Source organism: Girardinichthys multiradiatus, chromosome 3 (genome assembly GCF_021462225.1).
Source record: "Girardinichthys multiradiatus isolate DD_20200921_A chromosome 3, DD_fGirMul_XY1, whole genome shotgun sequence".
NCBI lineage: Eukaryota > Metazoa > Chordata > Actinopteri > Cyprinodontiformes > Goodeidae > Girardinichthys > Girardinichthys multiradiatus.
The window spans coordinates 14835957-14863947 of record NC_061796.1 but is presented as its reverse complement, the minus strand read 5'-3'; the positions used below and the strand labels follow the sequence as shown (position 1 = coordinate 14863947).

Below are 27991 nucleotides of genomic sequence, written 5' to 3'. Positions count from 1 at the left end.
CAAATGTACTTGCATTTTTTCTCAGTTTATTAGAATATGATTTTTTTAAGGCTCTGTACACACTTGTACTCTACCTGGAGTAAAAAGAAGTCTGGAGGGTACTACCATTGGGTATTATTTTGTATTTATGGGTTTCTTCTCTGCACATTTTTACTTAATTGTTTCATAAAAAGACAAAATGTATTATTTTCGGCAGATATTTTCATAGTCATCATCAATTTGTAAGCTGCAAACACTGTTATAAAACACTGACTGTGAGGTCATCAGGTTAGTTAAAAACCTAAAATCTCAGGCTTTACTGTTAGCTGTTCTATCAGCTATTCCTGAAACCTTCAGAGGTGTACCAGAGTGAACGCATCTGTATTTTATTTTATCAAAAAAAAATAATAGTTGAATTCAAGACCCGGTTGTAAAGAAAACCTTGCACTATTATAACTACTGCATGTCAATCTTTTACATAAAATCTGGTTGGAGAAATCCAGAGCTTAAAACTTATATTCTTTTTTTTCTATTTTTAACTCTTTTCTATGTTTTTTATATTTAGACCAGGAAAATATTCTCAAAACTCATGAACCCTGAGTTTATTGATTGACAGTACGAAAATGCAATAAATAAATAAACAAAAAAATATTTCATGTTAAATAATTAAGACCACATACATTAATAATTTTTGCTTAAATACTGATAACTTTAAAAAAATCGTTTGTTGGTTTATTTACTGAATTGTGGACCATCATACTAAATATCCTTTTACTAACATAAACTTTTTAAAATAAATGTAAACAGCACCTAAGAAAGCTGAAAAGCTTTTTCATTTCTCTTTTCCCCTTCAACATTTCATAAATAGGAAAAGTAAAACATAACATATAAATAAAAATATACTAGAGCATCTTTTAGAAAAAATGTAAAAAACAGAAGGTGTAAAACAACAGCATACAGGTCCTTCTCAAAATATTAGCATATTGTGATAAAGTTCATTATTTTCCATAATGTCATGATGAAAATTTAACATTCATATATTTTAGATTCATTGCACACTAACTGAAATATTTCAGGTCTTTTATTATCTTAATACGGATGATTTTGGCATACAGCTCATGAAAACCCAAAATTCCTATCTCACAAAATTAGCATATCATTAAAAGGGTCTCTAAACGAGCTATGAACCTAATCATCTGAATCAACGAGTTAACTCTAAACACCTGCAAAAGATTCCTGAGGCCTTTAAAACTCCCAGCCTGGTTCATCACTCAAAACCCCAATCATGGGTAAGACTGCCGACCTGACTGCTGTCCAGAAGGCCACTATTGATACCCTCAAGCAAGAGGGTAAGACACAGAAAGAAATTTCTGAACGAATAGGCTGTTCCCAGAGTGCTGTATCAAGGCACCTCAGTGGGAAGTCTGTGGGAAGGAAAAAGTGTGGCAGAAAACGCTGCACAACGAGAAGAGGTGACCAGACCCTGAGGAAGATTGTGGAGAAGGGTCGATTCCAGACCTTGGGGGACCTGCGGAAGCAGTGGACTGAGTCTGGAGTAGAAACATCCAGAGCCACCGTGCACAGGCGTGTGCAGGAAATGGTCTACAGGTGCCGCATTCCCCAGGTCAAGCCACTTTTGAACCAGAAACAGCGGCAGAAGCGCCTGACCTGGGCTACAGAGAAGCAGCACTGGACTGTTGCTCAGTGGTCCAAAGTACTTTTTTTGGATGAAAGCAAATTCTGCATGTCATTCAGAAATCAAGGTGCCAGAGTCTGGAGGAAGACTGGGGAGAAGGAAATGCCAAAATGCCAGAAGTCCAGTGTCAAGTACCCACAGTCAGTGATGATCTGGGGTGCCGTGTCAGCTGCTGGTGTTGGTCCACTGTGTTTTATCAAGGGCAGGGTCAATGCAGCTAGCTATCAGGAGATTTTGGAGCACTTCATGCTTCCATCTGCTGAAAAGCTTTATGGAGATGAAGATTTCATTTTTCAGCACGACCTGGCACCTGCTCACAGTGCCAAAACCACTGGTAAATGGTTTACTGACCATGGTATCACTGTGCTCAATTGGCCTGCCAACTCTCCTGACCTGAACCCCATAGAGAATCTGTGGGATATTGTGAAGAGAACGTTGAGACACTCAAGACCCAACACTCTGGATGAGCTAAAAGCCGCTATCGAAGCATCCTGGGCCTCCATAAGACCTCAGCAGTGCCACAGGCTGATTGCCTCCATGCCACGCCGCATTGAAGCAGTCATTTCTGCCAAAGGATTCCCGACCAAGTATTGAGTGCATAACTGTACATGATTATTTGAAGGTTGACGTTTTTTGTATTAAAAACACTTTTCTTTTATTGGTCGGATGAAATATGCTAATTTTGTGAGATAGGAATTTTGGGTTTTCATGAGCTGTATGCCAAAATCATCTGTATTAAGACAATAAAAGACCTGAAATATTTCAGTTAGTGTGCAATGAATCTAAAATATATGAATGTTAAATTTTCATCATGACATTATGGAAAATAATGAACTTTATCACAATATGCTAATATTTTGAGAAGGACCTGTATAGAAAACAAGCTAATGTTGAATTGAGCTAAACCTGAGTCAAATAACATGAACAGTCACGTCTAAAAGGCTAAAAGGGCCTTGAGTAAATAGTATTGCCTGGAGCTCAGAACACCGGAGCCATGCTGTACAGCAGCCCTCTGTCTTAGGGCACTGACTTCAAAAAAGAAGAGTTAATGCAAGCAAAACAAACTGAATAAATGAACTGATTTTCTGCTTAGCTGTGTAGATTTTTTTTGTTCTTTTCGTGTTGAATTTCTTATTTTACTGTTTAGCTTTAACCAAATATTTCTTGTAATCAAAGTTATACAAAAAATGGTTGGGTTTAGGTTTGATGGTTGAAGATTAAATTCAGTTCAGTATCAGACGTACTCAGTATTTATTACACAGACCTTTAAGGCTGATGCTGCTCATAAAAAAGTTAAACAAATCATAAGTAATAGACAGGATCTGGTGCTGATCAGCTAACACAAAACCAAAACCCTAAAATCTCAACATTCCTATTTCTTTTATAAACTGCAGCTCATTTTAACAAATTCATAAGATACAGTTGAACCAAAGCAACAGAAATTGTATTTCTCTATTACAATACTACTTTTTCTGTCCCCCCCTCACAGGTGTCCGAAGACATTTCATGGCCAATGCATATGTGTGAATATGCCACACCTGTTTCGAGCACTAATTTACCCTTTTAGGTTTAATTTCCCTGTGAGTGGCTTTTCTCGCCTTTTTAATTAGGCTATGGGGAGTCGACACCGAAACTAAACTCACAAAGAAACAAAGACACGGTCGTAGCAGAACTCTTGCTACCTTAAACACACATGCAGTATATGGGTACACACACACACACACACACACACACACACACACACACAGGCACTGAAATGTCCCAGAAATCAGTGAGACAGTCCTTGTCAGGCCTCTGTGGGCCTCTTTCACACTCTGGCTCCTCTCGGCTGCCCCAGTCACCAAGACCAGACAGGCAACCAGGAGAGCAAAGAAGCAGAAAAAGAGAAAAAGAAGTTGAAGATATTCCACACATGTAAGATGAAAGAAAGACACGCCCAAGGCGAAAGCCATTCTTCTCTGAACTTTTATCATTTCACTGCAGTTAAAGGTGCAGTAGTCCGGCTCCAGGTTAGTTGGTTAGTTTTCGCCAAACCACCCGGGAGCTTTAAGACATCTCTGCTTTTATACTTTTTGGTTATTTGTGCACATAAAAAAACTAAATAATATAGCTAGGGAAATAAAACTGATTTTACAAAGTGTCTTGTTTTGTTATAAATACTTGAAAACTAAAAATATGACGATCTTTATTTGCTGCCGATTTTCCAACTCGGATTTTCAATACCGCCCTGACAGTACTAATTTGAGCCAATTCTGATTTCCCTGTAAGAACAATAAGAAGATAAAAGAAAAGAATTTGAAGCATCTTTAGCACCTTATACTAGTGATTAGCACCATTAGCATGACTAGCATCACTAAAACAGCAGTTTCTGTGTGTATTCCCCAGGTAATGTAGATCCTTACCTCAGCTCCAAGGCTGCATGACCAAATTCACCTTTTTCCAAAAACAACAAAACAACTCTGCTCTACTCAGTTCAGCCTTCCTATTATATGCTCGACGTTATGCTCTCTCGTTGCCTAAATCAACAACATTTTACTGAAATACTGTTTCATTTTTTAAAAAGCTTAAAAAACTTAATTTTAAACACCGTATGGAGACCAATTAAAGGTTAACATCATCCCCACCAATAACAGCATCCAGAGAAAATAGTGTTATAGTCAGTGCTGCCTGTAGTTTATTCCTCTGAAAAAGATCTGCTTTATTGTTTTCAGCCAGCAGATTGTTGGTAAACTGCCAATTAAGCTGAAAACTGACCTCTTAAATGATCACTTGCTGACTTGGTGGTGCATCTCTATCAAACTACTGATTAGTTTCATCACAGAGGTAACTTATTCCACAAGCCTAATTAAAATCCAAAGGTTCTTATCAGTCTGAACACACTAACTTTGCTGCCTAAAAAAAAATGATAAGCCGGCATTGACAAATCCTACCAGTTCACTATAACCAACATAAAACTTCGTTAAAAGCCCTAAAACCTATTAGACTTTGAAGAGATAAGAAGATCTTGTTCTCTCTGGCTTACTTTTTTACCCACCCTATTCCTTTGTAAATATGTGCAGTAAAACACTCCTTGCATCACTGAAAACTTGACATAAAAACTCTTTTATTCCACATTTTCTTTTCCTTCTACAAACAAACCACAGATTTTCCCCAAACAAACCTAAGCACTAAAAGTGGCTGTACAATAACAGCAGTAGTGATAGTGGCTTGTTATGGTGGAAATAAGAGGGCACTTAATTGGGGTCTGATAGCCTAATGGGCAACCCGTCTGATTACCAACTCTGCACATTGGCTTAAATTAGCCCGCTGATGAGAAGCCAGGGGATTCAGTTATGCTGGGGAAGAAATAAGGGGCCCTAATAGGCCACTGTATCAGGAAACATGGGACTGGGCAGGGCTAAAGTGTCAGTAATTGGTTGTTTAGTTGGGGAAAGTTGAGCCTGTAGCTAATTAGAGACGCTGGCACATTTGGAGAGCCACCAAACAGGTGACACACGGAGGGTAGAGAGGAAGGAGGCAGAGGGGGCCAAAGGTTGCGGTGGAGTTCTCAGAAGAGCACTTCAGCCAATGAGAGCGGTGATCAGGGACAACATGTTGGTGGTATGGAGTACTGTTGGCTCAGTAAAAGGTCAGGACAGGGCATAATGGACTGCACAAATCTCTCAATAACCCTTTCATATTTTCTGCTTTCCTTTTTATTAGTCTTTTAAATGTTTTGACTCGCTTTTTCTAATCAATACCTACTTGCTTCTGTCTGTCTCTCTTGTGCCACGAAGGTTAGCGGTTTGCTGTAATTGGATGTGCACAGTGTATCTGAACTGAGGGAAGAAGACTGAAATATGGATGAGGCTTTTTAGTAGCTGCCGGCTTAACTGGTCCCATATCCGTCCTCTACAGAAGGAAGTGCACTGCCTGTGAGCATTCCTGCATCCCGTCACTCACACAATGTATAGGCAGAATATTCCTTGTCGTTTTTTTTTTTTTTTAAGGAATTCAGATAGGCACAGGCAAATCTCCTGGGACTCTAAAAAAGAATAGTTTATATAAGTGATTATCCAATTCACGCGTAGATGGGTGTAGTGCATCAAAACAAAACTGGTACCACAGCTTTCAAGAAAAAGAAAGTATACAAAGTTTCTCATTAACCACTGCGCCCAGTTCAGGGAATAAGGAAATATTATATTAAAGTATGTGTTTTTTTTCTTAGCAAAACAGTGGTATCACGGTTATTATCTTATGCTTGAACGCCCAGTTTTCTATCTTCTAAATGACATAACCGGAATGTAGCGCTTGTTAAAAACAGATTCCTACAGTTTTCATTTCTCGTCCCTTTCGGCAGTGTCCTACATAAGCCATCTGCAACGTTTCAGAACATTGCAACATAAGCACAAAGCTCACCTAAGTGTGTCACTGCAACACCAGGGAGCATATATCATGTGTCATCAATCTGACTCGGATGTTCCGATTGTGACAGAATCTGTCCAGAGGCGCAGACCACGGCCAGGTTTGACCCAGTCTGGGAATGACACCGCTCCTTCGGTTATCATTTATCCTACACAACTAATTTGTCTGTAATACCCAAAAGGTGACAAGACCACAATGTAGACATCAGTTCTGCAGCACATTAACTGACTGACTGTATGGTGCATGTCAGTCAGGACTCCTGATGGCTGCTAAACAGCTGAGTGGAGGCTGTCGCATCGATGCCAGGAGGAAGAAAAAAAGCAGGGAGGAAAAAGAGCGTTTGTTGTGGCTGATGTGTGGCTGATGTGTGATAAATACAGCCAGTTGGGAGAGCTTTCACGCTCATTGGAGCAGGTCATTACGCAGGAATTGCTGCTTGCTCGTCCCAGACCGGCACTGGATTGGTTTTCTGAGATGCATGCAACTGATGCTGTGTGTTTTTCCATAAAATGCTTAGCTAACCCCAAAAAACTCACACATCGGTTGCTGTTTGTCTCCTTGGGGACGAGCACAGAGCAGCTGCTTTTCTGCTCTCATAACTCAAACAGGACAACACAGGAGGTGGTGGTGGTGGTGGAAGGAGGGGGGAGGTGAAGAAGCAGGTATTGAATATTGATTAACAATCAAAAAGAGGGTATTTTTTAAGGTTGGGATGAATGGGTCAAAGTGAGTGGATCAGAAAAAGCTGATAGGTTCTCCTTTATAGTTTAATTCTCCCTATACAGCTTTAATCAGTCTTTCGTGCTGAGCTTACTAATTGATGCTGTTAGAATAATTTACAGTTAGTTCAAAAGAGATTGTATAGTCATTTTCAGGTCAAATTAACTAGAAGTAAAGTAAATAGACAGCAGAAAAATATCCATTATTAGATAATCTATTGTACTTAAACCCTGTTTTTCTTTATTTTTTGTATGGATACAAAAAAATAACTGTGAAATGCAGCATATTTCTACGGAAGGACGGACGGATGGGTGGGTGGGTGGGTAGATGGATGGATGGGTGGGTTGATGGATGGATGGGTGGGTTGATGGATGGATGGATGGATGAATGGATGGATGGATGGGTGGGTGGGTAGATGGATGGATGGGTGGGTTGATGGATGGATGGATGGATGAATGGATGGATGGATGGGTGGGTGGATGGGTGGATGGATGGGTGGGTTGATGGATGGATGGATGGATGGATGGATGGATGGGTGGGTGGGTAGATGGATGGATGGGTGGGTTGATGGATGGAAGGATGGATGGATGGATGGGTGGAGGGGTGGGTTGATGGATGGATGGATGGATGAATGGATGGATGGATGGGTGGGTGGATGGGTGGAGGGGTGGGTGTGGATGGATGGCTGGTTTGGAAGGATGAATAAACTTCTAGGCTCAATTTCTTATTTTATTCTTTCCCAGACCTAAAGAATATTTAAATCAAGACTTCTCTAAATTTTTCCGTACTGTGTAGGAACCGAAGAGGACAAGAAAATGTTTAAATTTCAGTGTTTACTTTACCTCAGTATCACCAAGGTTCTGCTGTGATGGCGTCAGCACAATTTTCCACCCCTGTTCCTCAGAGTTTTACATAATTCCAAACAGAAAATGGTTTTTCATTTATGTCCATCAAGCAGATACAAACATAAGGAAGGTGACACGAAGACACAGGTTTATCACCGAAGCTGACACCTTGAAGTCCTATCGGTGTTTTTCAAAACCTGCAACATACTATGTGTGTGTGTGGCTTTTTCTTTTACCTCACACAAAAACTTGTCACATATACCACATTGTTATTAGAAACAGATGTTGATTTTATCGCCGGTGTCTGTGGCTTCTTTCACAACGTCAACATGGTGTCATATGCTCAGGGATACTGGGGGCATATTTGCATGACATACACACCTGTCCTCAACAATCCAACACGCCGCTGTAACACAATATGCAAGTAAAACTCATGAGAGTAATGTTTCATTACATGATGAACAGAAGGTGAAAGCGAGGAGGGGTATCTGCACAGGCACATAGATGCATTACTTAAGTAAAAGCCATTGAAACTCATATTTGTTTACAGATTTGCTTAATAAGGAATAAAAAAATGAGCAAACAAATGAATTTGCCTGTGGTTATAACTGTGTATTAAGATCATCACTTACAAGGCCAGCGCCTCCTCTGGCCCTCTGCTGTGGCAATCCATCATGCATTATTATGGAAAACATAATCTGCATAAAGCAGCAACAATGCCTCCAAGAAGTTTATTTATTTATCTGTTTTACCTTATGCACAGAGCTTCATGACGCTTTCTGCTAATTACAAAGCATTTGATTTCTGAGCCCTCGAGGTGAGCAGTTACAACCTTAGCTAAAAAAAATTGGAAAACTTTTTAAAATTAAAAATAGTCCAATGAAAATGTTCTGACAAAGCTGATGGTGATGTTTCACCTGTGTATCAGTGCCAGTTTTGGTTCCACACCGGATGTTAGGTCAATTTATTACAGCCGCAGCCGAAAAAACACAGCTGACCTCTCTGGGAGGAGAAGAAAGAGGGAAACAGAGTAAAAAGCAAAGCTGCAGCATTTCAACTACATAAAGTCTGTGACAAGCGGTAATTTAGCAAAGTTGTTCACTGACTTGCAAAAGGACTCAAACCCCTTTCACATTTAGTCATATTACATTTACAGGTCCTACTCCATTTTATGATAGACTGACATGACATGAAGCAAATTTGCAAGTGGAAGGAAAATTATGTAGGGATTTCTGCAAAGAAAAATCTGAAAAGGGTTGCACATTTGTATTCAGCTTCCCTCAGTAAATACTTTCTAGAAAAACTGCAAGTCTTTTTGGCATCTTTTCACCATCTTTGCACATTTTGACTGGGCCACTGTAGCATATGAATATGCGTTGATCCATTCCACTGCGTTGGGTTAATGTCCTGCTGGAAAATTAACCTCCACCCCAGTCTCAAGTTTTTTACTTCCTCTAGCAGTTTTTTTTCCAGGATTTTCCTATATTTAGCTCTATCCATCTTCCCACCAACTCTGACCAACTTTCCTGTCCCTGCAGAAGATAAACATCTCCTTATTGGGATGCTGCCATCATCATGTTTCACTGTGGTGTGCTCAAGTGATGTGCATTTTTAGTTTTTGGCTACACATAATGTTTGACTACAGCACCTTCTGCCATTTGTTGTGTGTTTGTTGTTCATGGCCAGTGGCAAATTGGAAATGGGAACTTTTATGGCTTTGGAGTACACAACTAAAATTTGTTCTATCAGCAGATTCAGCCACCTGAGCTGTGGATCTCTACAACTCCTCCAGAGTTACCATGTGCCTCTTAGCCTCTTATGTGATTAATGCTCTGCCTGCCCAGCTAGGTTTGCTGTTGTTTTTAATGCTTTTATTTTCAGATGATGGATTGAAGCCATCCATTCCCTTAGCTCTCAGCAGTCATGACTTTATGGGATTCTTTTTAATAATAATCGATTCTATTAAAAACAAAATCATTGACATACTCCCGAAGACGATTACTTCATCCTCAGCAAGCGACAAAATATTGGAAGTAACTATAGAACCAGATCTGTGTTTGGACTGTTTTGATCCAGTGGAGCTTCCTGAGTTATCAGAAATATTAGCTTCATCTAAACCTTCAACTTGTATTTCAACCTGGAAAGACTCACATAATGGAGAAACAACAAGAAGACGGTTCAAGAGTTTATTCATGAAAGATTATTTCTTTGGCGCTGGCGAGGGTCGAAGCTCAGCAGAAGAGCGGTGTCTTCCATGCAGAAGGTCTTTAATAGTGATGCCCTGCGAGATGATTGGCCAAGGAGGAGTGCAGGCCTGCCATTGATTGGAGCAGCCAGTGAGGAGTGATTGGACGTGGCGGGGATGGTGAGTCTTCCATGTTGAATTTTCGTTTGAACTCTATGTTAGGCCCAATCCCAACCAAATTATTTAAGGAAGTGTTCCCTCTGATTACCAGCCCCATTTTAGATATGATTAATCTATCCTTAGTAAATGGATATGTACCACAGGCTTTTAAGGTAGCTGTAATTAAAGCTTTACACAAGAAACCTTCACTTGATCCAAGATGATTTTGTAAATTACAGACCTATTTCCAATCTTCCGTTCTTATCTAAAATTCTTGAGAAAATAGTTGCTAATCAAATGTGTGAGCATTTACACAGCAATGATTTGTTTGAAGAGTTTCAGTCAGGTTTCAAAGCTCATCATAGCACTGAAACAGCTCTGCTGAAAGTCACTAATGATATTCTTATGGCCTCAGATAATGGACTTGTGTCTGTACCGGTTCTGTTAAATCTCAGTGCTGCATTTGATACAGTCGACCATAATATTCTCTTAGAAAGGCTGGAATATTCTGTAGGGATCAAGGGAACAGCGCTAGGCTGGTTTAAATCTTATTTGTCTGAGAGATTCCAGTTTGTTCATGTAAATGATAAATCATCTTTAAACTCCAGGGTTAATTGTGGAGTACCACAGGGTTCAGTACTTGGGCCAATTCTCTTTACTATATATATGCTTCCAATAGGTCAAATTATCAGACAGGATAGAATAAATTTTCACTGTTACACTGATGATACTCAGCTTTACTTATCCATAAATCCTGGTGAACCCAACCAGTTAGATAGACTACAAGCAAGTCTTGAAGATATAAAAACTTGGATGACTTTAAATTTTTTGCTTCTAAATTCAGACAAGACAGAAATTGTCGTCTTTGGACCGGAGTCTTTAAAAAAGAAACTGCTTAGTCAATCACTTAACCTGGATGGCATTAAATTGACCTCCGATAATAAAGTAAAAAACCGTGGTGTTATTTTTGACCAGGACATGTCATTTAAATCCCATATTAAACAGGTTTCTAGGATTCCCTTCTTTCATCTCCGGAACATTGCTAAAATGAGAAATATCCTAGCCAGGAGTGACGCTGAAAAACTAGTCCATGCATTTGTTACTTCAAGGCTGGACTATTGTAACTCTTTACTATCAGGATGTCCACAAAATGCAGTTAAAAGCCTTCAGCTGATCCAAAATGCTGCAGCAAGAGTTCTGATAAAAATTAAAAAGAGAGATCATATTTCTCCTATTTTAGCTTCCCTTCATTGGCTCCCTGTTAAACCCAGAATAGAATTTAAAATTCTCCTCCTCACATATAAAGCCTTTAATGATCTAGCTCCATCATACATCAGAGATCTGATTGTTCCATATGTTCCTAACAGAGCACTTCGTTCTCAGACTGCAGGTTTACTGGTGGTTCCTAGAGTCTCTAGAAGTAGAATGGGAGGCAGATCCTTTAGTTATCAGGCTCGTCTGTGGAACCAGCTCCCAGTTTTAGTCCGTGAGGCAGACACCCTGTCTACTATTAAGGCTAGGCTTAAAACTTTCCTTTTTGATAAAGCTTATAGTTAGAGTGGCTTAGGTTATCCTGAGCTATCTCTGTAGTTATGCTGCTATAGGCTTAGGCTGCTGGATGACATAATGGAGTCCAACTTTCACTCTTTCTGCTACATTCCCATACTACTCTCCAATTTAGCATTATTTGCTGTTATTTCAGCTTTTAACTTTATGTTCTCCCTCTTTTCTCTTCTTAGAAGCTACACCTGGCCTGACTCTGTGTCTACCTGTGACACCTTCCTGGAGGGGGGCATCGTCCAAGCTTCTGCTGCCAAGAACTTGCTACCTTCTACTGATGATACAATTGGCCTTGTCTTTCAGTGTTTAACCCTATTTTTCTCCTAGACATAGCTACAGACTGAGCTTTTATTGTGCTGTATATGCTCCCTTTCATACTCTAAACCTGAAAACTGGCTTAGAGTTTATCTGGGTTTTTTTTCTACCTAGATGAAGCCACTAAAGAAGCTACATCCATTAACATTTTACTTTTCCTTCCTATAGAAAGTTATCCTGGATCAGTGCTTCTGTATTCTTTGTGTGTCTCTGCTCTGTTCTCTCAAACCCCCAGTCGGTCGTGGCAGATGGCCGCTCACGCTGAGCCTGGTTCTGCTGGAGGTTTCTTTCTGTTAAAAGGGAGTTTTTCCTCTCCACTGTCGCTACATGCATGCTCAGTATGAGGGATTGCTGCAAAGTCAACGCCAGTTACTGTCCACTGTCTCTACATGCTCATCCAGGAGGAGTAAATGCTACAAATCTCTGACTTGATGCAATCTGCCGGGTTTCCTTAAACAGAAAAACTTTTTAACCAATTTCAATAAATAACTGAATCTGACTGCACTGTTCAATGGTTAGGATTAACTGAAACGTATGTATCTGACTTGAAATCTGTATGATTAGATTGAATTGACCTTGTGAAGTGCCTTGAGACGACATGTGTTGTTGTGAATTGGGGCTATATAAATAAAACTGAATTGAACTGAACTGAACAATGCTCTGTGATACATTCAAAGCTTGAAACGGACACAGTTTTCTTCCTGACCAATCTGCTGTGTTCCTTGGTGTTCATGATGCAGTATGTTCACTAATGTTACCCAATAAACCCCTGAGGCTCTCACAGAACAGCTGGATTTAAAGTTGGATTAAATTAGCCACAAAGTGCAATCCTTTTTCTAACTATAAGCTTCTTAAGGTAGTTAGTTTTAGTGGATTTTATTTCGGGATATCAGTGTAAATGGGGCACGTATGCTTTTCCATTCACATAACCATTATGCACTATTTTGTGTTGGTCTATTGCATAACAATACAATATGGTAAGATTTGAGGTTTTAATCTGACAAAATATATAAATAAAATGTAACAAGTTCAATGGGAGTGAATAGAAAGACACTGTAGGTGTTGCAGCAGTTCTGCTGTGTTTCTCCTGTTGGCATATCTCTCTGCATATCGCACATGAAAGACAATTGTCATTACCATTTTATCAAAATCACTCCTGTCAGCAATATTCTCCCCTCACGTATCTAACCTCCTTTTGTTTCTTCTTCCATCCCTCTCATGCCCTAATCACCATTCCCCTCTATCACTTGCTGGATCTAATTCCCCCTCTTCCTTCGTTTGCAAAGGACTTCTGCTTTCATCCTTGAGAGAGGCTTTAATTCGAAGTGCGACTCTGAATAAAGAAGGAAAGAACGAGAGAACGAGAAGACGAGAGGAAGCGATATGGAAAGACGGAGCGCAAGCCGAGACGTTCGGGTGTCAATCAATCCGGCGCGAGGGGCTACAAGGGCCCGTGACTGGGGCTGCTTTTGATCTGTGTCTTTCAAAGGGAGAACAGCAGGAAGGGCCATCACAGCCGATTTGCCTCTCGCTGTTGGCCCCGGTGCCACTCTGACAGAGAGCAATCACAAGCAGGTTAATTCAACATCTACCTTCTTAATCTTTTTCCCCCTGTCTCTTTCTTTTGGACTCGTTCTGTCTACTTAGATGAAGAACTCCTCTTCCTGCTGCCACCTCCACCTCCCCTTTCTACTCTTTTTCAAAGAAGAACAGTTCACAAGTGGATTTTCAATCTTCTTTCAGATCACCTATTTCTTTTTTTTGCTTTGGTCTTTAATGATGGTAAAGTTTGTCCTTATTTACATGCTGATACTCTAGAGTTATAAAATATTAACGGCAATTATTTTCAGAAAAAGTTTATTCCTAGGGTTGAAAGGGCCAGCTGCTGTATTTTAGGTTATTTCAGCTGCTGTCATTCTTTAGTTCCTGTGTGTGGTGGGCTGTGAGCTGAATATATATTAGAGGCAAGATGACATCTTGAAAATACGCTGCTTAATTTGACTGAAGGAGGAGGATGTGCTTCCTTTGAATGGTGTGTTTTTCAGATGAGATCTGACCTTCACATAAAACACTGAAAATCTGTGACAAAGTATGTAGCCGCTGCAGCACTAGCCTGGCACAAAAAGGAGAGAACATTCTTTACTTTAAAGAAATAATATTTAAACAACATTAAAATCTACAGTGGGAAAATTGCTGGTACACTTAGCAATTCCTTTAAAATAAAGTTAAGGAAGTATTTTTTATTTACTATCTTTAAGTTGATTAGAGTTTAAAGGAAATAATAATAGTTGATAATACATGATTTTCTGTTCCTTAGAATATAAATATGGTATGACACAAGGACCAGTTTCATTTATGAAACTCTACTGGAACTTTAACTGGTTCAGTATTCCTTGGTCAGACACTCCAGGTACGTTTGGGATGACACCAAAGATCACATGTGGAAAAGCATCTTAGTGATACTGTGGGTCCTTTCCTCTTCCAAAGGCCTTGGTAACCTTGTTTGAGTGCATGGTATTACGCACTACTAATCAACACAGAAATGGTTTACCTGACACCAGGCGCGTAGTTAGACCTGGGCTTCCGAGGCTTCTGCCCCGGATGTTTTCAGAATAGTCCCGAACTTCTTGATAGAAGAAATTTAGAAGTATTAAAAAGATGCAGCCACAGAATGGAATTGGACTTCACATTTTAATTTAAAAACAATCAGATTTTTTCAATTGTGTTCCATATAATCACCTCCCGCTCCACCTAACCTGACAATGAGTTAAAAGGAGAAGACAAAAAATAGTTATCTGCGCACTCGCAGCACCACAAATGCGCAACTACGCGTGGGAAACTGGTGGGTGTGTGTTCAGGAACAGGTGGACACAGAGCGGTATAACCCAGACAAAGATAGCGGTAAAACCTGAATGCTGACTCGGAATGGGCTAATTGTAAGTTACAGCTAATCACTTATTCACCCAGCAAGACATGAGGTGGAGGTTCACTCTAATGAGCACCTTCGGGGTCATGATGAGGGACTTTCACCTGAGCTACAGGTGAAGGTAAATGATGTGGCTGTGATAGAAAACAGTAACAACCTTCTCTGTGAGCTTCTAGCCGGATTTGCATCATAATGTGAAAATATCTGGTCCTTTACTTCAGTCAAAATAAAAGCATTTAATCCTAATGTAGCTGAAAACATTAAAAGGTCCTTCAGATCAACACATTACATCTCATTGCTGCAGCCAGTCTTATAGTCCAGTTCTACATTTACACAGAAAAAAGTGTTGCTCAATAAACCAGGAAAATATCTCCTGGTTCCAGTAAGACGTAGTAGAAAGTTCAAAAATAAGCATTCCTCTTCTCTTTCATATCTTCTGTGCTGATTCTAAACATACAGCTCTGGGTTTAAAGATGCAGTATAATTAAGATATAAATCATAGTAATTAATCACAGGTTTATTAGTTAACTATTTTATTTTTCTGAATTACACATTAAATATTATATAAACTAAACTAATTGAACAAGGATACAGTTTCACTGAAGGTGAGACATACATACCATATGTATACAGTTATTAATAACTGTAATATTAGTACTGATACGGTCCAGGATGAGGCTCTATGCTGTATTTTAAAGACAACTTAACACCCTTTGCTCTCAAAGTGTTTAATAGTAAGAACTGCACTAATGTCTCACATGCTCAGTGCTGAACAAAAGACTGGGTGGTAAAATGTTTCTTTTATTATTTTTGGCAGGCCACATTTCTCCAGAAGTGGAATAAAGGGCTGAAAAGATGGCGGTAAAAGAGAACAGGTTCAGAAAAGAAGGAACAATTTTAATAAAATGTTTCGAAAGCTCTTGGCATAATAAAATAAATGTGTTTTCGGATTTTACCATTTGACTAAGATTTAGGAAAATCAACTTTATACCACTTTCCTTTTTTGAAATATAAGAATAAAGATAATGGAGCCTCAGGAGTGGGACACTTTGATGACAATATAATGTTTAAAAAGGTCATTTATGTAGATGACAAAAGAAGCATATTTATCTGGCCCAAAGTAAACATCTCTGAGTTTAAGAAAAACTTTTGTCAGCAAAAATTCAGATCAAGTTCTTTTCTAAGTACCTCAAATGTGTCATTATTTGCTTCAGCAAAATGGGCTAAACTCTGTTTCTCCTTATCCTTCATTCAGCTTCTAACAAAAATAAAAAGTAAAATTATTGCAAATCTTTTTTGTTTGATTCCCAATAATTTACATTCAGTTTAAAACATGCCTAGACAGCGAACTGGTACAACATGTCCCTTATTACTTTAATTTTAAATTACCTTGTCATATTGAAATCTGAATATTTTGGATTTGGGCTAAAGCCCCCAATGTTTTGAGACCCTAAAAACGCCTCTGCCTGACACTAAATACACCTTCTTTCATGTCCATCTCAGTCCACAGACCTAAGTCCTGTAGAAAGCCTGTGGGTTGAGCTGAAGACAAGAAGCCAGAAGAGAAGAACCAGATCTCTGAAGGTTTTAGAAAGATTGTGCAAAGAAGGATGCTTAAATATCAGCCTCTCAGTATGATCCAACCTTATGAAGTATCATAGGAGAAGAGTAAAGTAAACATTAGCATCAACAGCAAAAACTGAGCTATTAACTTCTATCGAACAACCCCCCACCAGCTATGGATGGTCCTTTTCTAACTCTTTCTATTCAGGAACTGAAAAAGCTATTGTAGACTGGAGTCCAGTATCATGTCCACAAATATCCCCCACTGTAAATACTTTTATAACAAGTGGTTTATAAAAGTATTTACACTAGGGGATTTTGCTACTAAATATTTGTTTTCCCAACTGCAAAAATATACTACAACAAAGGTTGGATATTTCTATCATATGTTATCATATCAAAATAAAAGGTACATTTATTTTAGGGCTTGTACATCTTTGTCAGATAAAACAAAAAATTTGTCCTCGTTTGTATATCTTGTCTTATTTTTTATGGGTTCACAGGTGAAACTTGGCAGGCTCGCATAAATAAAACCAATTCAGAATCTGTTTTAATGAAACATGAGGACAAACAAAAACTAGGGAAGCTGGACAAACAAAGGTGAAAACAATAGTGGGGTGAAAAGGTAAATCTAAACCTAAATGTATGCTTTGGCTAAAGGTGAAAGGGTGCAGGGAATTCGAAAGTACTAAGGTAAAAAGGTTGAACAGGAAGGTTAGAAGGTGGAAGTAAAGGAGGTTAAGGAAGATCCCTAAATCTGACAAAAAAATATATGAAGTAAACGCATAAATAACTCATTCAGAACAACAAACTTCAGAGTCCGAACAAGGACGCAACCCTTACGAGTTCAGGGAAATATACGTATCAACGGAAAGCAGCTGTTTTCCAGTAATGTTCCTGCCTGGCCTCTTTTCCATGGTGCTCCCCTCTGGTTCCAATGCCTTTGTGTAAGGTCAGAGGGATAACAGGATAAAGGCTGTCCTCGGCGCACCTCTGAAGGACAGCCACTCTACCGATTGGATTTGGAGGTCCTCAAGGACAAAGAGGAACACTGGGACACAAAGGAACCCAATCGAGGAAGAACAAGATTTGATCTGCCTCTGCGGCCTGAGTGACTGGCAGGGATGGCTGCACCACCAATATCTGAGCTCTTCTTCTTTGTGGCTGGGCGCCTTCCATCAGAGCTTAATAACAAGACTTGATCCACTGACAAAAATGCACTCTAAAAATCTGAACCATCACACTTCAAATAAGTTATACAAGATCAAGGTTCAAAACCTCGAAAAAGCAAAAGAATAAGATTGTTGAAGTAGAATGTCACCAATTATCACTAGAGGTGAGGTAGAAGACCAAAAAGAAGAAAAACAACAAACACAGTTAAATATTTGTAGAGCACCAATATAAAGTAAGAGAGGGAGTCCCATTAAAATAAAGAAAGAAAGTAGAGATGATCTCCATTACTAACAAACTGTGACCTAAACCGAAAAGTATCTTTATGCATGTTTTGTGTGACTTTGTCAAATACTCCATTTGTGTTCATGACTACATTTGGAGCATTTTTTCCACCTGTCAAATGCAAGCACTAGGATAGGGTCTGTCCACCAGTTCATGTGTAAATAATAGATAAATTCAGTTTTGCATCATGTTATGCAGCCACTGCACCTGCTATGAAAAAGCTATTTTAGTCCCACTTCCAGACTGCTGCGTGAGCTATGTGAGGACACCCCCTGTACTGTGAACATCTAGATATACAGAATACATATACATTACATACATTATACAGAAAAGCAAAAACATGAATTAAAAATAGCACAAGGGAGCCTAGGAATGATCTTTGTGGTACGTCACAACCCTTCAAAGACCTTAAGGCAAAAATCTTTGGTGTAATGGAAAAGGTTCTGTTTGAGAAGTATTAGTGTAACAAACTAAAAGACTTTAACGCCAACCCACCACTATAAATAATCCCCCAAAAGAGTTATATAGAAATTTTACAACTGTACTTTGCTTCCACAACAGTGGTATAACAAACACAGTACAAAGTGAGCAAAAGGGGGAAAACTTGATGATTATCAGAAACTCAGTATCACATTTCCTGACTTGAGAGTTCATGCAGTTTATGCCTTGATTTTTTATCAAATATTTGAAGTCTCCAAGACTCTGATAGCATCAGTATGACATAACCTTGGTTGATATCTAAGAATACAAAGGTCCCCTTGGAGATAGCAAAGAAATTATTACATTGTGTTCAGAGGCAGAGCGGTGGCTTCTTTGACTACAGAACAGATCATCAGCTGTAAAATTGGTGAAATGCCCCTTTAACCTTTGGCCAATCCAGATGAGTTGCTCAGCAACCAAGACAAACAAAATCATCAGAGCAGTGGGGAATTTCCAGAAAAAGTGGGTTGGTCATCTGACTCTTAGAAGAAATTGAAGGATTTTTCTGTTGCATGAATAAAATCCTAAATAATTCAGGCAAACTGTTTTCAGTTTGGTCTGACTTCTAGGCAAGCGATTCACTGATTCACACAGATCACAAGCCGTCTTCTACAGCATATGGTTGAATCAGTTTTCAGAACACAGCAGAATCCCCGACTTAGTCAGTATTTGTGCAACATTACCTGCATGTAGGTAGGCAAGGTCTGGGTTCTCGATGTCAGAGTGATTGTCCTTCAGGTGGTTGCGGAACTCCATGGGGGAGTTGGTGGCGTAGGTACACTTGGGGCAGTTGTACATCTTCACTCCCTCATGTTTACCCGTATGAAGAATGTGCTTCCGGATGTTTTCGGCACAGTTGGATCTAGGGAACCAAACCATAAAAAAGAAACCAAGAAACTCTTATCTTCCAGAGTAGAATAAAAAATAAAAAAGGCAAGAGCTCAAAATATGTTTCAAGAGAGAAAATACAAGTGAAATAGTTGCTATTGATTCCAAGAAAGGTCTGTTTCAGTAATATTTTATTGTTCTGTTGACAAATGCAAGACAACAACTCCGGACAAAAGCTGGACAAGGTCTCCTAACACTAAATTTAGCCACTTTTGCACACAGTAAAACTATTTTGTGTGTGTAAGATATTTGGCTTTCTCACACTTTTTTTCATTTTATGCTGGGAGCAGTCTGTTTGGGCAGCTGGAGGACTCAGACCCACAGAATGCATTAAAGAGAGATGTCCGAGGCCATCTGTTATGCAGTTATGCATCTTCAGCAGCTGTAAGTAAAGTAAAGGATTATGTTGTTGGGTTGTGGTATGGAGTACGTGTTGTGTGTGTTTGTGATGGTCAAACAGCCCAGACTAAGAAGTGAGCTACTGCAGAAGGATAGGATGTAACAATGTCAGCTCGGAGAGTCAGACGCAACCCTCTGCTGATTAATGATGCTGCCTAATCTGCTCCTTGGCTTCATCTCAACTGGCCCCCATACCCACACACAGGTTCAGGTTAAACGTAAAGCCGGACGGGCATGAACGTATTTATGTTGAATATCAGCATAATAAAAAGTATGCACTAAAGTATGAGCTGAAAATAATAAAACAAGAATCAAATGATACAGCAGTGGTCTTCATTTATAGACATGAATCAATGAACTCACACACAGATATGGGCTCACATACAATACATCATACAAGTACGCATGTGCAGGGTAGAACGCTGCTTTACACACCATCATGTGTTGATTGATGGGGCACTCATGCTCAGTTTGGACCTGACATTCTCGGGCAGTATAATACGCAATTATTCTCCCTTATCACCTTGGCTGGGACAATAAAGCCCAACAGTGCCATAGCTCACCCCAGCCAAAGAGAGAATTTGTTTTCACTTTTGCAGAGACGCCTCTCTCCATCACAGGTCTACAGTCCAGCCTGGCTTTACTGCAGCCAAAAAAACAATGGAGACAGCCCTCACTGGGTGGTGCACAAGTATAGAATAAATAAGAACCAGCCAATGCTGAACAATGAGGGCTCCAAGGCGGAATATGTTGTTATTACGGCATTTTCAACCTAAAGATTAACACCTATTAGAACCCAGGAAACGAACCACAAATACATAAAGCTTTTCAAATTCACCCAGGGTTCAAAAATATGTTCCTCCGGTTACCTAGGACAATGTCCCCAGTCGAGGGGGTTGCCCCCCTAAGGGGTGCAATGGAAAGTTCAGAAAGAATTGCATCAAATGCTTCTTTTACACATAAAACTACCTCGTCATGTGCATTTTTGGAAATGGAATGATATAAAATTATAAATATAACTACACAGTAATAACTGTTTTAGTCCCATTCGTTATTAAACTGGCGTTCATTGATGATCTATTTACACTGAGACCAACATGCAGATGCCTTGTCCAGAATCAAAAAATATTTATAAAGTTAAGTAGAAGCAGCAGGGTAGATCACGTAGGGTGGAGTGTATGTGCAAGCGATGTGGGTGTTCATGTCTGCCTCTTAGAAAACAGGTTTGCAATAACTATCAAGATTAAAATGAGTAAGGACCGTTGTTTTTCGGTTTTTACTAAATGTTTTAAAACAGAAAAGTGCACATTTACGGTATTTATATATACACACACTATACTGCCCAAAGTATTTGGTCACTTCACCAAATCATTGAATTCTGGTGTTCCAATCACTTCCATGGTTCATGTATTAAGTTTTGTGTGGAGAAATTTAGCTGGTCTGCACAGAGTCCTGACCTCAACCTTCCTGAACACTGCAAGTCTGGTTATTATGTAGCAAACCAACATTTGTAAAATAACTTTAAATAAGTTATATTTTAGATTCCTTAAAGTAGCCACCCTTAGCTGTAATGACTGAAATATTAACCTCTAGCCATCTCTCAATGAACCTCTGGGAAGTTCTTTCAAGACTCTTTGGAAAACCATTTCAGGTGACCACCTCATGAAGCTCATGGAGAGAATATCAAGAGGGCAAAGCAGTCATCAAAGCAAAGGGTGATCTGATTGCTCAGTATGAGATGTCACAAATCTCATACTAAAAGCTGTCCACTAACTTAACCCCCAGGTGTGAACAGGCTTTAGAAACAGCGTAAGCAGCTTATAGATGAGTTAGCTAAGGTAGACGTCTGACCAGATGAACTGAACTGTACTTGCCACCTCTCAGCCTGTTTCCTGAGGGAGACATGTCTTTGTGTCTCTGTTTCTATCCAGGTCCTCAAGACACACCTCAGGATTGCTAGAGATGAGTTTAAGAGTAGCAGTGGGTGAAGATGTATCTGGATTTACACCCACAACCTCCACAACTTAACCTTGCTTAAAAATAGGTGGATCAATATTTAGCACTTTTTTTCCCAGTCACAGGTTAAAACATTTTGAGGAAGGGTCTTTTTTAAGAACACTTTAAAGAAAACAGGGGTGATGATTTATCTTCTGCCTCAAGAAAGAAAAAATATATACTTTTTCAATGGTTAAAAGCCTAAACACAGACAAGCCTTTGTTTATGACTCAATCAAATCACACTACCAGTGTCTTGTAAAATAATATTATACCTGCTTTTCACGTTTTGTCATGTTACAATCATTTATTTGGGATTTTATATAATAGCCCAACACAAAGTTGCATGTTATCATGTAACCGGTGAACGGAAAAGTATTCATGGGTTTTAGACTTTTTTTTAATTCTCAAAAGTGTGGTATGCATATGTATTTTGGCCACCTTTCCTGCCATAACCAAAAATAAAATGAAGTGCAACAAATAACAGCTCCACAAATCTGGCATATATGGGTGAGTGGCAAAAAGAAAGATGTCTATATGTGGCTATATGACGGCTATGTGTAAAAGGAAGCCAAATAAGTTTTCCACAAGTCGTGTAAGGGCAAAACAAACATGTAGAATAAGAACATCTGGTTAGATCGCCCCATGGAGAAGCATGGTAATAGCGGCATCATGCTGTGGTTATAGTTTCATGAGGTAACGGCAATGTAAAGGGCTATATAAACTGCAACCCTAGGAACAAAATATATTGCCACCAGAAAGCTTAAGTTACTTTGCAAAGACAGGTGGGCAAACGTTTCAGTCTCTATTATGTGCAAACATTTCTTAGGCATACCCTAATAGGCTTCCAGATGTATTTGCTGCAGAAGGTGGCTGACAGAGGGCCGAATATTTATGTATGCCACACTTTGCAGATTTCCATTTGCAAAAAATTTGGAAAACCATACATATTATTCCTCCCACTTCACATTAATGTAGTTATCAGATAAGATGTAACAAAACCAATGGAAGTTTGAGATTGTACTGTGACAAACTGTGAAAAAGAGTTCTTTTACATTTTTCTATAGGCCTTAATATGAAATAATATGGTTGTATCAAACAAATAACCTTATATTTTCTGTGATTATTTTGTTATCCGTTATGGGTAACAAACCAAAGCAGCTTCACAGGTAACTTGCAGCCATCTGTTGACTCCACTCCAGCCTGATGGAAAAAAAAACCCCCGCTGAATTTTAAACTGTCACATGTACTCAAATTAACACAAATAAGGCTGCAAGAAAGAAGCATTAAATGCTGAAAAGTGAACAGATCTCTTATTCTAGGGCTGCAGCATAAATAGATAAAATTTGAAGCAGAGCTAAAAGGCTCTAAAGAGAGTGCAGGCGGATTCCTAGGGGGGCCATGCTATCTCTCAGATATGGTAATGGGGTAATTGTCATATTAAAACAACACAACGTGCGTTTAGGAGTCAGCAGGTGTCACAGTTAGTGAAAGCCCACACTAACCCTCCTACCATACACTGGATTAATTAGTCCTACACTGTTTCAACTTCCTCCTCCAACCTATGCACTCATCACGGGAGTCAGCCATACTGATAGTCAACACATACGTCACCTCATCTCCGCCACTTTGTGACTCCCCGCTTTATCTGAGCCACTTCCATATTCCTCCTCCCTAAGACTGTATGGTAATGGGAAAGGTGTAATTGAGAGGTGCTTTGTTAGTGAAGATTTAAATGTGTTCTTTGCGCGTGTTCAGCGCTGGGAGGGGTTGTATTTGGATCATTTGTGCTATATGGATCCTTTTCTGCAGATGAGGCCCAGTAAGCATCGCTAATGCCTCCCTCTCCTTCGTTGATTGTTCTCTTCGGTTTACAAGATTGCAGACCTGACTGGCTCTGACAGTAGGCATGTCATCCTCAAATCACCCAGAGTAAAACTAAACTGGTTAAGCATTCAGTAAGCAATAGTAGGCCCTGGGGCGTGAGAAGTCATAGGCTACAGATTAATTAGACCATTTAAGATGCCACTGTGACTTTAATGAGAAAAACAAAATTCGCATTGTGAACAATAGGAATCATTTCTTAAACACTGGAAGTAAAGCAGTTTAGCAGCTTGCATAAATAGCTATGGAAAAGTGAGACAGACATCATTAATTGACAGCCCCGGACTCCCAGTGCAATATCATTAGAATATTTTCACCACTATTTCCCAACTATAATTATCCTCCCTCCATTATCTATGTCTGTCTGAATGGTAGATGAGTGGCATTTGATAGATCATTTACTCCTTGCTCATTTACATGTATTTCAGAAGCAGCTTTGATGGGGATAACATTGTATCAAGTGAGAACCATGGACGACACCCGGAACATTTAACATATTGTAACTGTGCAAATCAGATGTAGATCCCTGCCCCCGTTTTTTTTTTTTCAGTCAGCAACGACTGTCAGTCACATTAGACTGAACTATTTCTCTATGAATGCGTCATATTTCATAAGCCCATATTCACTCAGAGGTAGAACAGGCCAACTTATCCAGCAGCTCCTTAATACAACCAGGTCACCAGAGACGTTTTAAACCTGCATTCAGAGCGTAAAAGCAAGTCGAAGGTGGGGCCCCTTACGTTCACCTCCCCATCTTCACATTTGTAAGCCAGCAGGGTGTTTCCTCCATCTACCTCCTCCTCCTATAACCTCCTCCCCTTATTTCCTTTCCTCTGGATCCCTAGAACCCTTGGGGCTACCAAAATGTTAATTTGGCTTCTAATTTACTGTTTAATTTGCTGCTATCAGTAACGATCATTATGTATCAGCCAGGGAACAATAGGGCCAGGAACATTTGGCTCATTCTGTCAAAAATATCTTTCTGATAGTCGGGTTCAGTGTAGGGATTTCATATGAGGGCCAAATTTCACACAAAGGAGCATGTGGATCAGTGATCTCATAAAGTATCAGGTTTTTTGCAAATAATCTTCAGTATGTTCAGTTTGAACAAATATACAAAATACTGACTTTATCATTCAATGTAGGATTTTTTTTGTCTTATGACAGCAGCAAAAACTAATTGTTTCCACAACCAATGCTAAACTTTGTTGTGGAACCGATTTCTAAAAAATATTTTATGAAGGCTCTTAAAACCCTTGTTTCCATGTGGATAAAACAAATTTGCCTATTCACATAACACAGTTTCTACATGGATGTTAACAAAAAGTAGATGACCTACTATAACAACAATGGAGTCTTCATGAAACTCTGACAGGTTTTGTTGAGGTAGAGCAGCAATTTCAGGATGCAGCTGATGATGTCATGGTATTGCCATATAAATGCTCAGTATGAACCGCTGCAAAGTTAACAAATCAATGAAATAACTGTCCACTGTACCTACATGCTAGTCTAGGAGGAGGGATTGCTGCAAAGTCAGGGACACACTGCAATTGGCTGTGTTTCCTTAGATAGGCAAAGTTTTACCAGTTTTTGTTAACAGAACTGTTTACAAGCTAGAATCAAAGTGAATGAGTGCAACTAACTTTAAATCCATTTATATGATTAAATTAAATTAACTGTATATTTCTGTATCTAAATTGGATTGAGGTGTTTTTTTTTTTTGGTATCCAGTAAAGTGCCTATGTTCATTGTTAATTGGCACTATATAAATAAACTCAGTTGAAATGAATTGAAGTAACATGCTTCATGGACAACGAAGCATGTTAACATAATGTGTAAATGGATCTAGAACTTGCAGTACTTATGATTTTAGTCTAGTAACTTTTGCCTCATCTACCATGCAAGTTAAGAACTCGATCTTCATACCGGATCGGCCTGGGTTAACAATGACCGCTATTGGTGCTGATGCCTGACAGAGTAACGGTGGAAATTGGGCAAATGTTGGTCAGCAAAGATGAAGAGGAAAAAGAGGAAGAAGAGGAGGAAGATGTATTCATAAGCAGAGACAGGAGAGGAAAGACAAGATTCTAGAATTGAGAGTAGAAACTTAAGGAGTAGGGAATATTGGGACTTTGACAGAAAAGCTAGAAAGTTGGCTGACATGATGCAGAGAAGGAAGATGGACATACTGTGTGTTCAGGAGACCAGGTGGAAAGATAGCAAGGCTGGAAGCTTAGGAGCAGGGTTTATGCTATTCTACCATTCTACTATTCTAGTGTGGATGGGAAGAGAAATGGTGTAGGAGTTATCTTGAAGGAGGTGTTTGTCAGAAATGTTCTGGAGGTGAAAAGAGTGTCAGATAGGGTGATGAGTCTAAAGCTAGAAATTGATGGTGTGATGTTCTGTGTTGTTAGTGGTTTTGGCCCACAGGTAGGATGTGAGTTAGAGAAGAAGGAGAAATTCTGGAGCATGTTAAATGAAGTTAAACAGAATATCCCCTGAGGTCACAGAGTGGTGATTGGTGCAGACCTCCAATGGATATATTGGAGCAGGGAACAAAGGGGATGAGGAAGTAATGGGCACGTTTAGTATCCAGAACAGGAATGCAGAGGACAGATGGTGGTAGGCTTTGCAAAGAGGATGGAAATGACTGTAGTGAATACTTTCTTCTAGAAGAGGCAGGAACAGAGGGTGACCTTTAAGAGCAGAGGTAGGTGCACACAGGTGGATTACATCTTGTGTAGACAATGTAATCTGAAGGAAGTCAGTGAATGCAAGGTAGTAGTAGATGTTGCAAGACAGCACAGGATGGTGGTGTGTATAATGACTGATGGTGAGGAAGATGAAGAGGACAAACACAGCCCTCTTCATCTTCATCTGGAAGTTGAAAAATGAAGAAAGTTGTGTGGCTTTCAAGGAGGAGTTGAAACAGGATCTATATAACCCCGAGGTGCTTTCAGATGACTGGACAGCTAGAGCTAATGTTATCAGGAGGACAGGTAGGAGAGTATGTCTTATGTCTTCTGGAAGGACAGTTGATTGGGAGACTTGGTGGTGGGATAAGGTAGTACAGGACACTGTGTACAGAGAAAGAGATCAGCTAAGAAGTGGGCCACTAAGAACTGAAGAGAGTGGCCAGGAGTACAGTGAGACTCCGCGTAAAGTGAAGATAGAGGTAGCTATGGCCAGAAAAGGGCATTTAGTGACTTGTGTGACAAGTTGGACAGTAAGGAAGGTTGGAAGAATCTATACAGGTTGGCAAAGCAGAGGGACAGAGATGTGAAAGATGTTCCGCAGGTTAGGGTGATTAAGGATCAAGATAGAAATGTACTGACAGATGTAGCAAGTGTGATAGGAAGATGGAAGGAAAACCTTTAAGAGTTGATGAATGAGGAAAATGAGAGAGACCAAAGACCAGAGGAAGGAACCACTGTGGATCAGGAAGTAGCAAAGATCTGTAAAGATGAGGTAAGGAAGGCATTGAATCAAGAGTGGAAAGGGAGTTTATCCTGATGATATACCTGTGAAGGTATGGAAGTGTCTAGGAGAGACAGCAGAGAGTTCTTGATAAGGTAAGGTAAGTTTATTTATATAGCGCCTTTCAGCAATGAGACACTCAAAGCGCTGATAGGTTGTTTAATGAGATCTTAGAGAGCAAGAAGGTACCTGAGGAATAGAGGAGAAGAGTGCTGGTACCAATTTTCAAAACCAAGAGAGATGTGCAGAGTTGTGGCAACTAAAAAGGAATAAAGTTCAGGAGTCACAATGACGTTATGGGAAGAGGTAGTAAAAACTAGACCGAGGTTATAAGTGAGCGTCTTTGAGCAGCAGTATGGTTTCATGACAAGACTACAAAGTACTACAGATGCAATATTTGCATTGAGGATGTTGATAGAGAAGCACAGGAAGGTCAGAGGGACCTGGATTGTATTTCTGTAGATATACAGGAAGCATATGACAGGGTGCAGAGAGAGGAGCTGTGGTATTGTTAGAGGAAGTCTGGAGTAGCAGAGAAGTATCTAGAGAGTGGTGACAATTATGAGAGCTGTAAAACAGCTGTGAGGTGTGATAGGGGAGTTCAAGGTGGAAGTGGGACTGCATCAAGAATCAGCTCTAAGCCCCTTCTTGTTTGCTGTGGCGATGGACAGGTTGACATATGAGGTTAGAGAGAAATCCCCATGAACTATGATGTTTGCAGATGACGTTGTGATCTGTGGTGATAGCAGGGTACAGCTGGAGGAAAATCTACAGGGATTGAGGATTGCCCTGGAAAGGAGAGGTATGAAGGTTAGCTGGAGCAAGACAGAATACAAGAATACATGTGTGTGGATGAGAGGGACCCAAGTGGAGTCGTGAGGTTACAGGAAACAGAGACAAAGAAGGGGGAGGATTTTAAGTACTTAGGCTCAACAGTTCAGAGCAATGGTGAGTGTGGAAAAAAGGTGAAGAAAGGTGTCCAAGCAGGTTGGAAGTGGAGAAAAGCGTCAGGTGTGTTGGGTGATAAAAGAGTATCAGCAAAAATGAAAGGAAAGGTGTACA

General features: G+C 39.7%; 1 protein-coding gene across 1 annotated transcript in view; it reads right to left on the bottom strand.

Annotated features, from left to right (window-relative positions):
* Positions 1–27991, bottom strand: part of znf407 (zinc finger protein 407) — a 222730-nt gene that overhangs the window by 46695 nt on the left and 148044 nt on the right. Inside the window, exon 9 of the mRNA XM_047361951.1 lies at positions 18971–19149. Within this exon, the coding sequence (XP_047217907.1) occupies positions 18971–19149 (179 nt within the window). The remainder of the gene's footprint in view (positions 1–18970; positions 19150–27991) is intronic.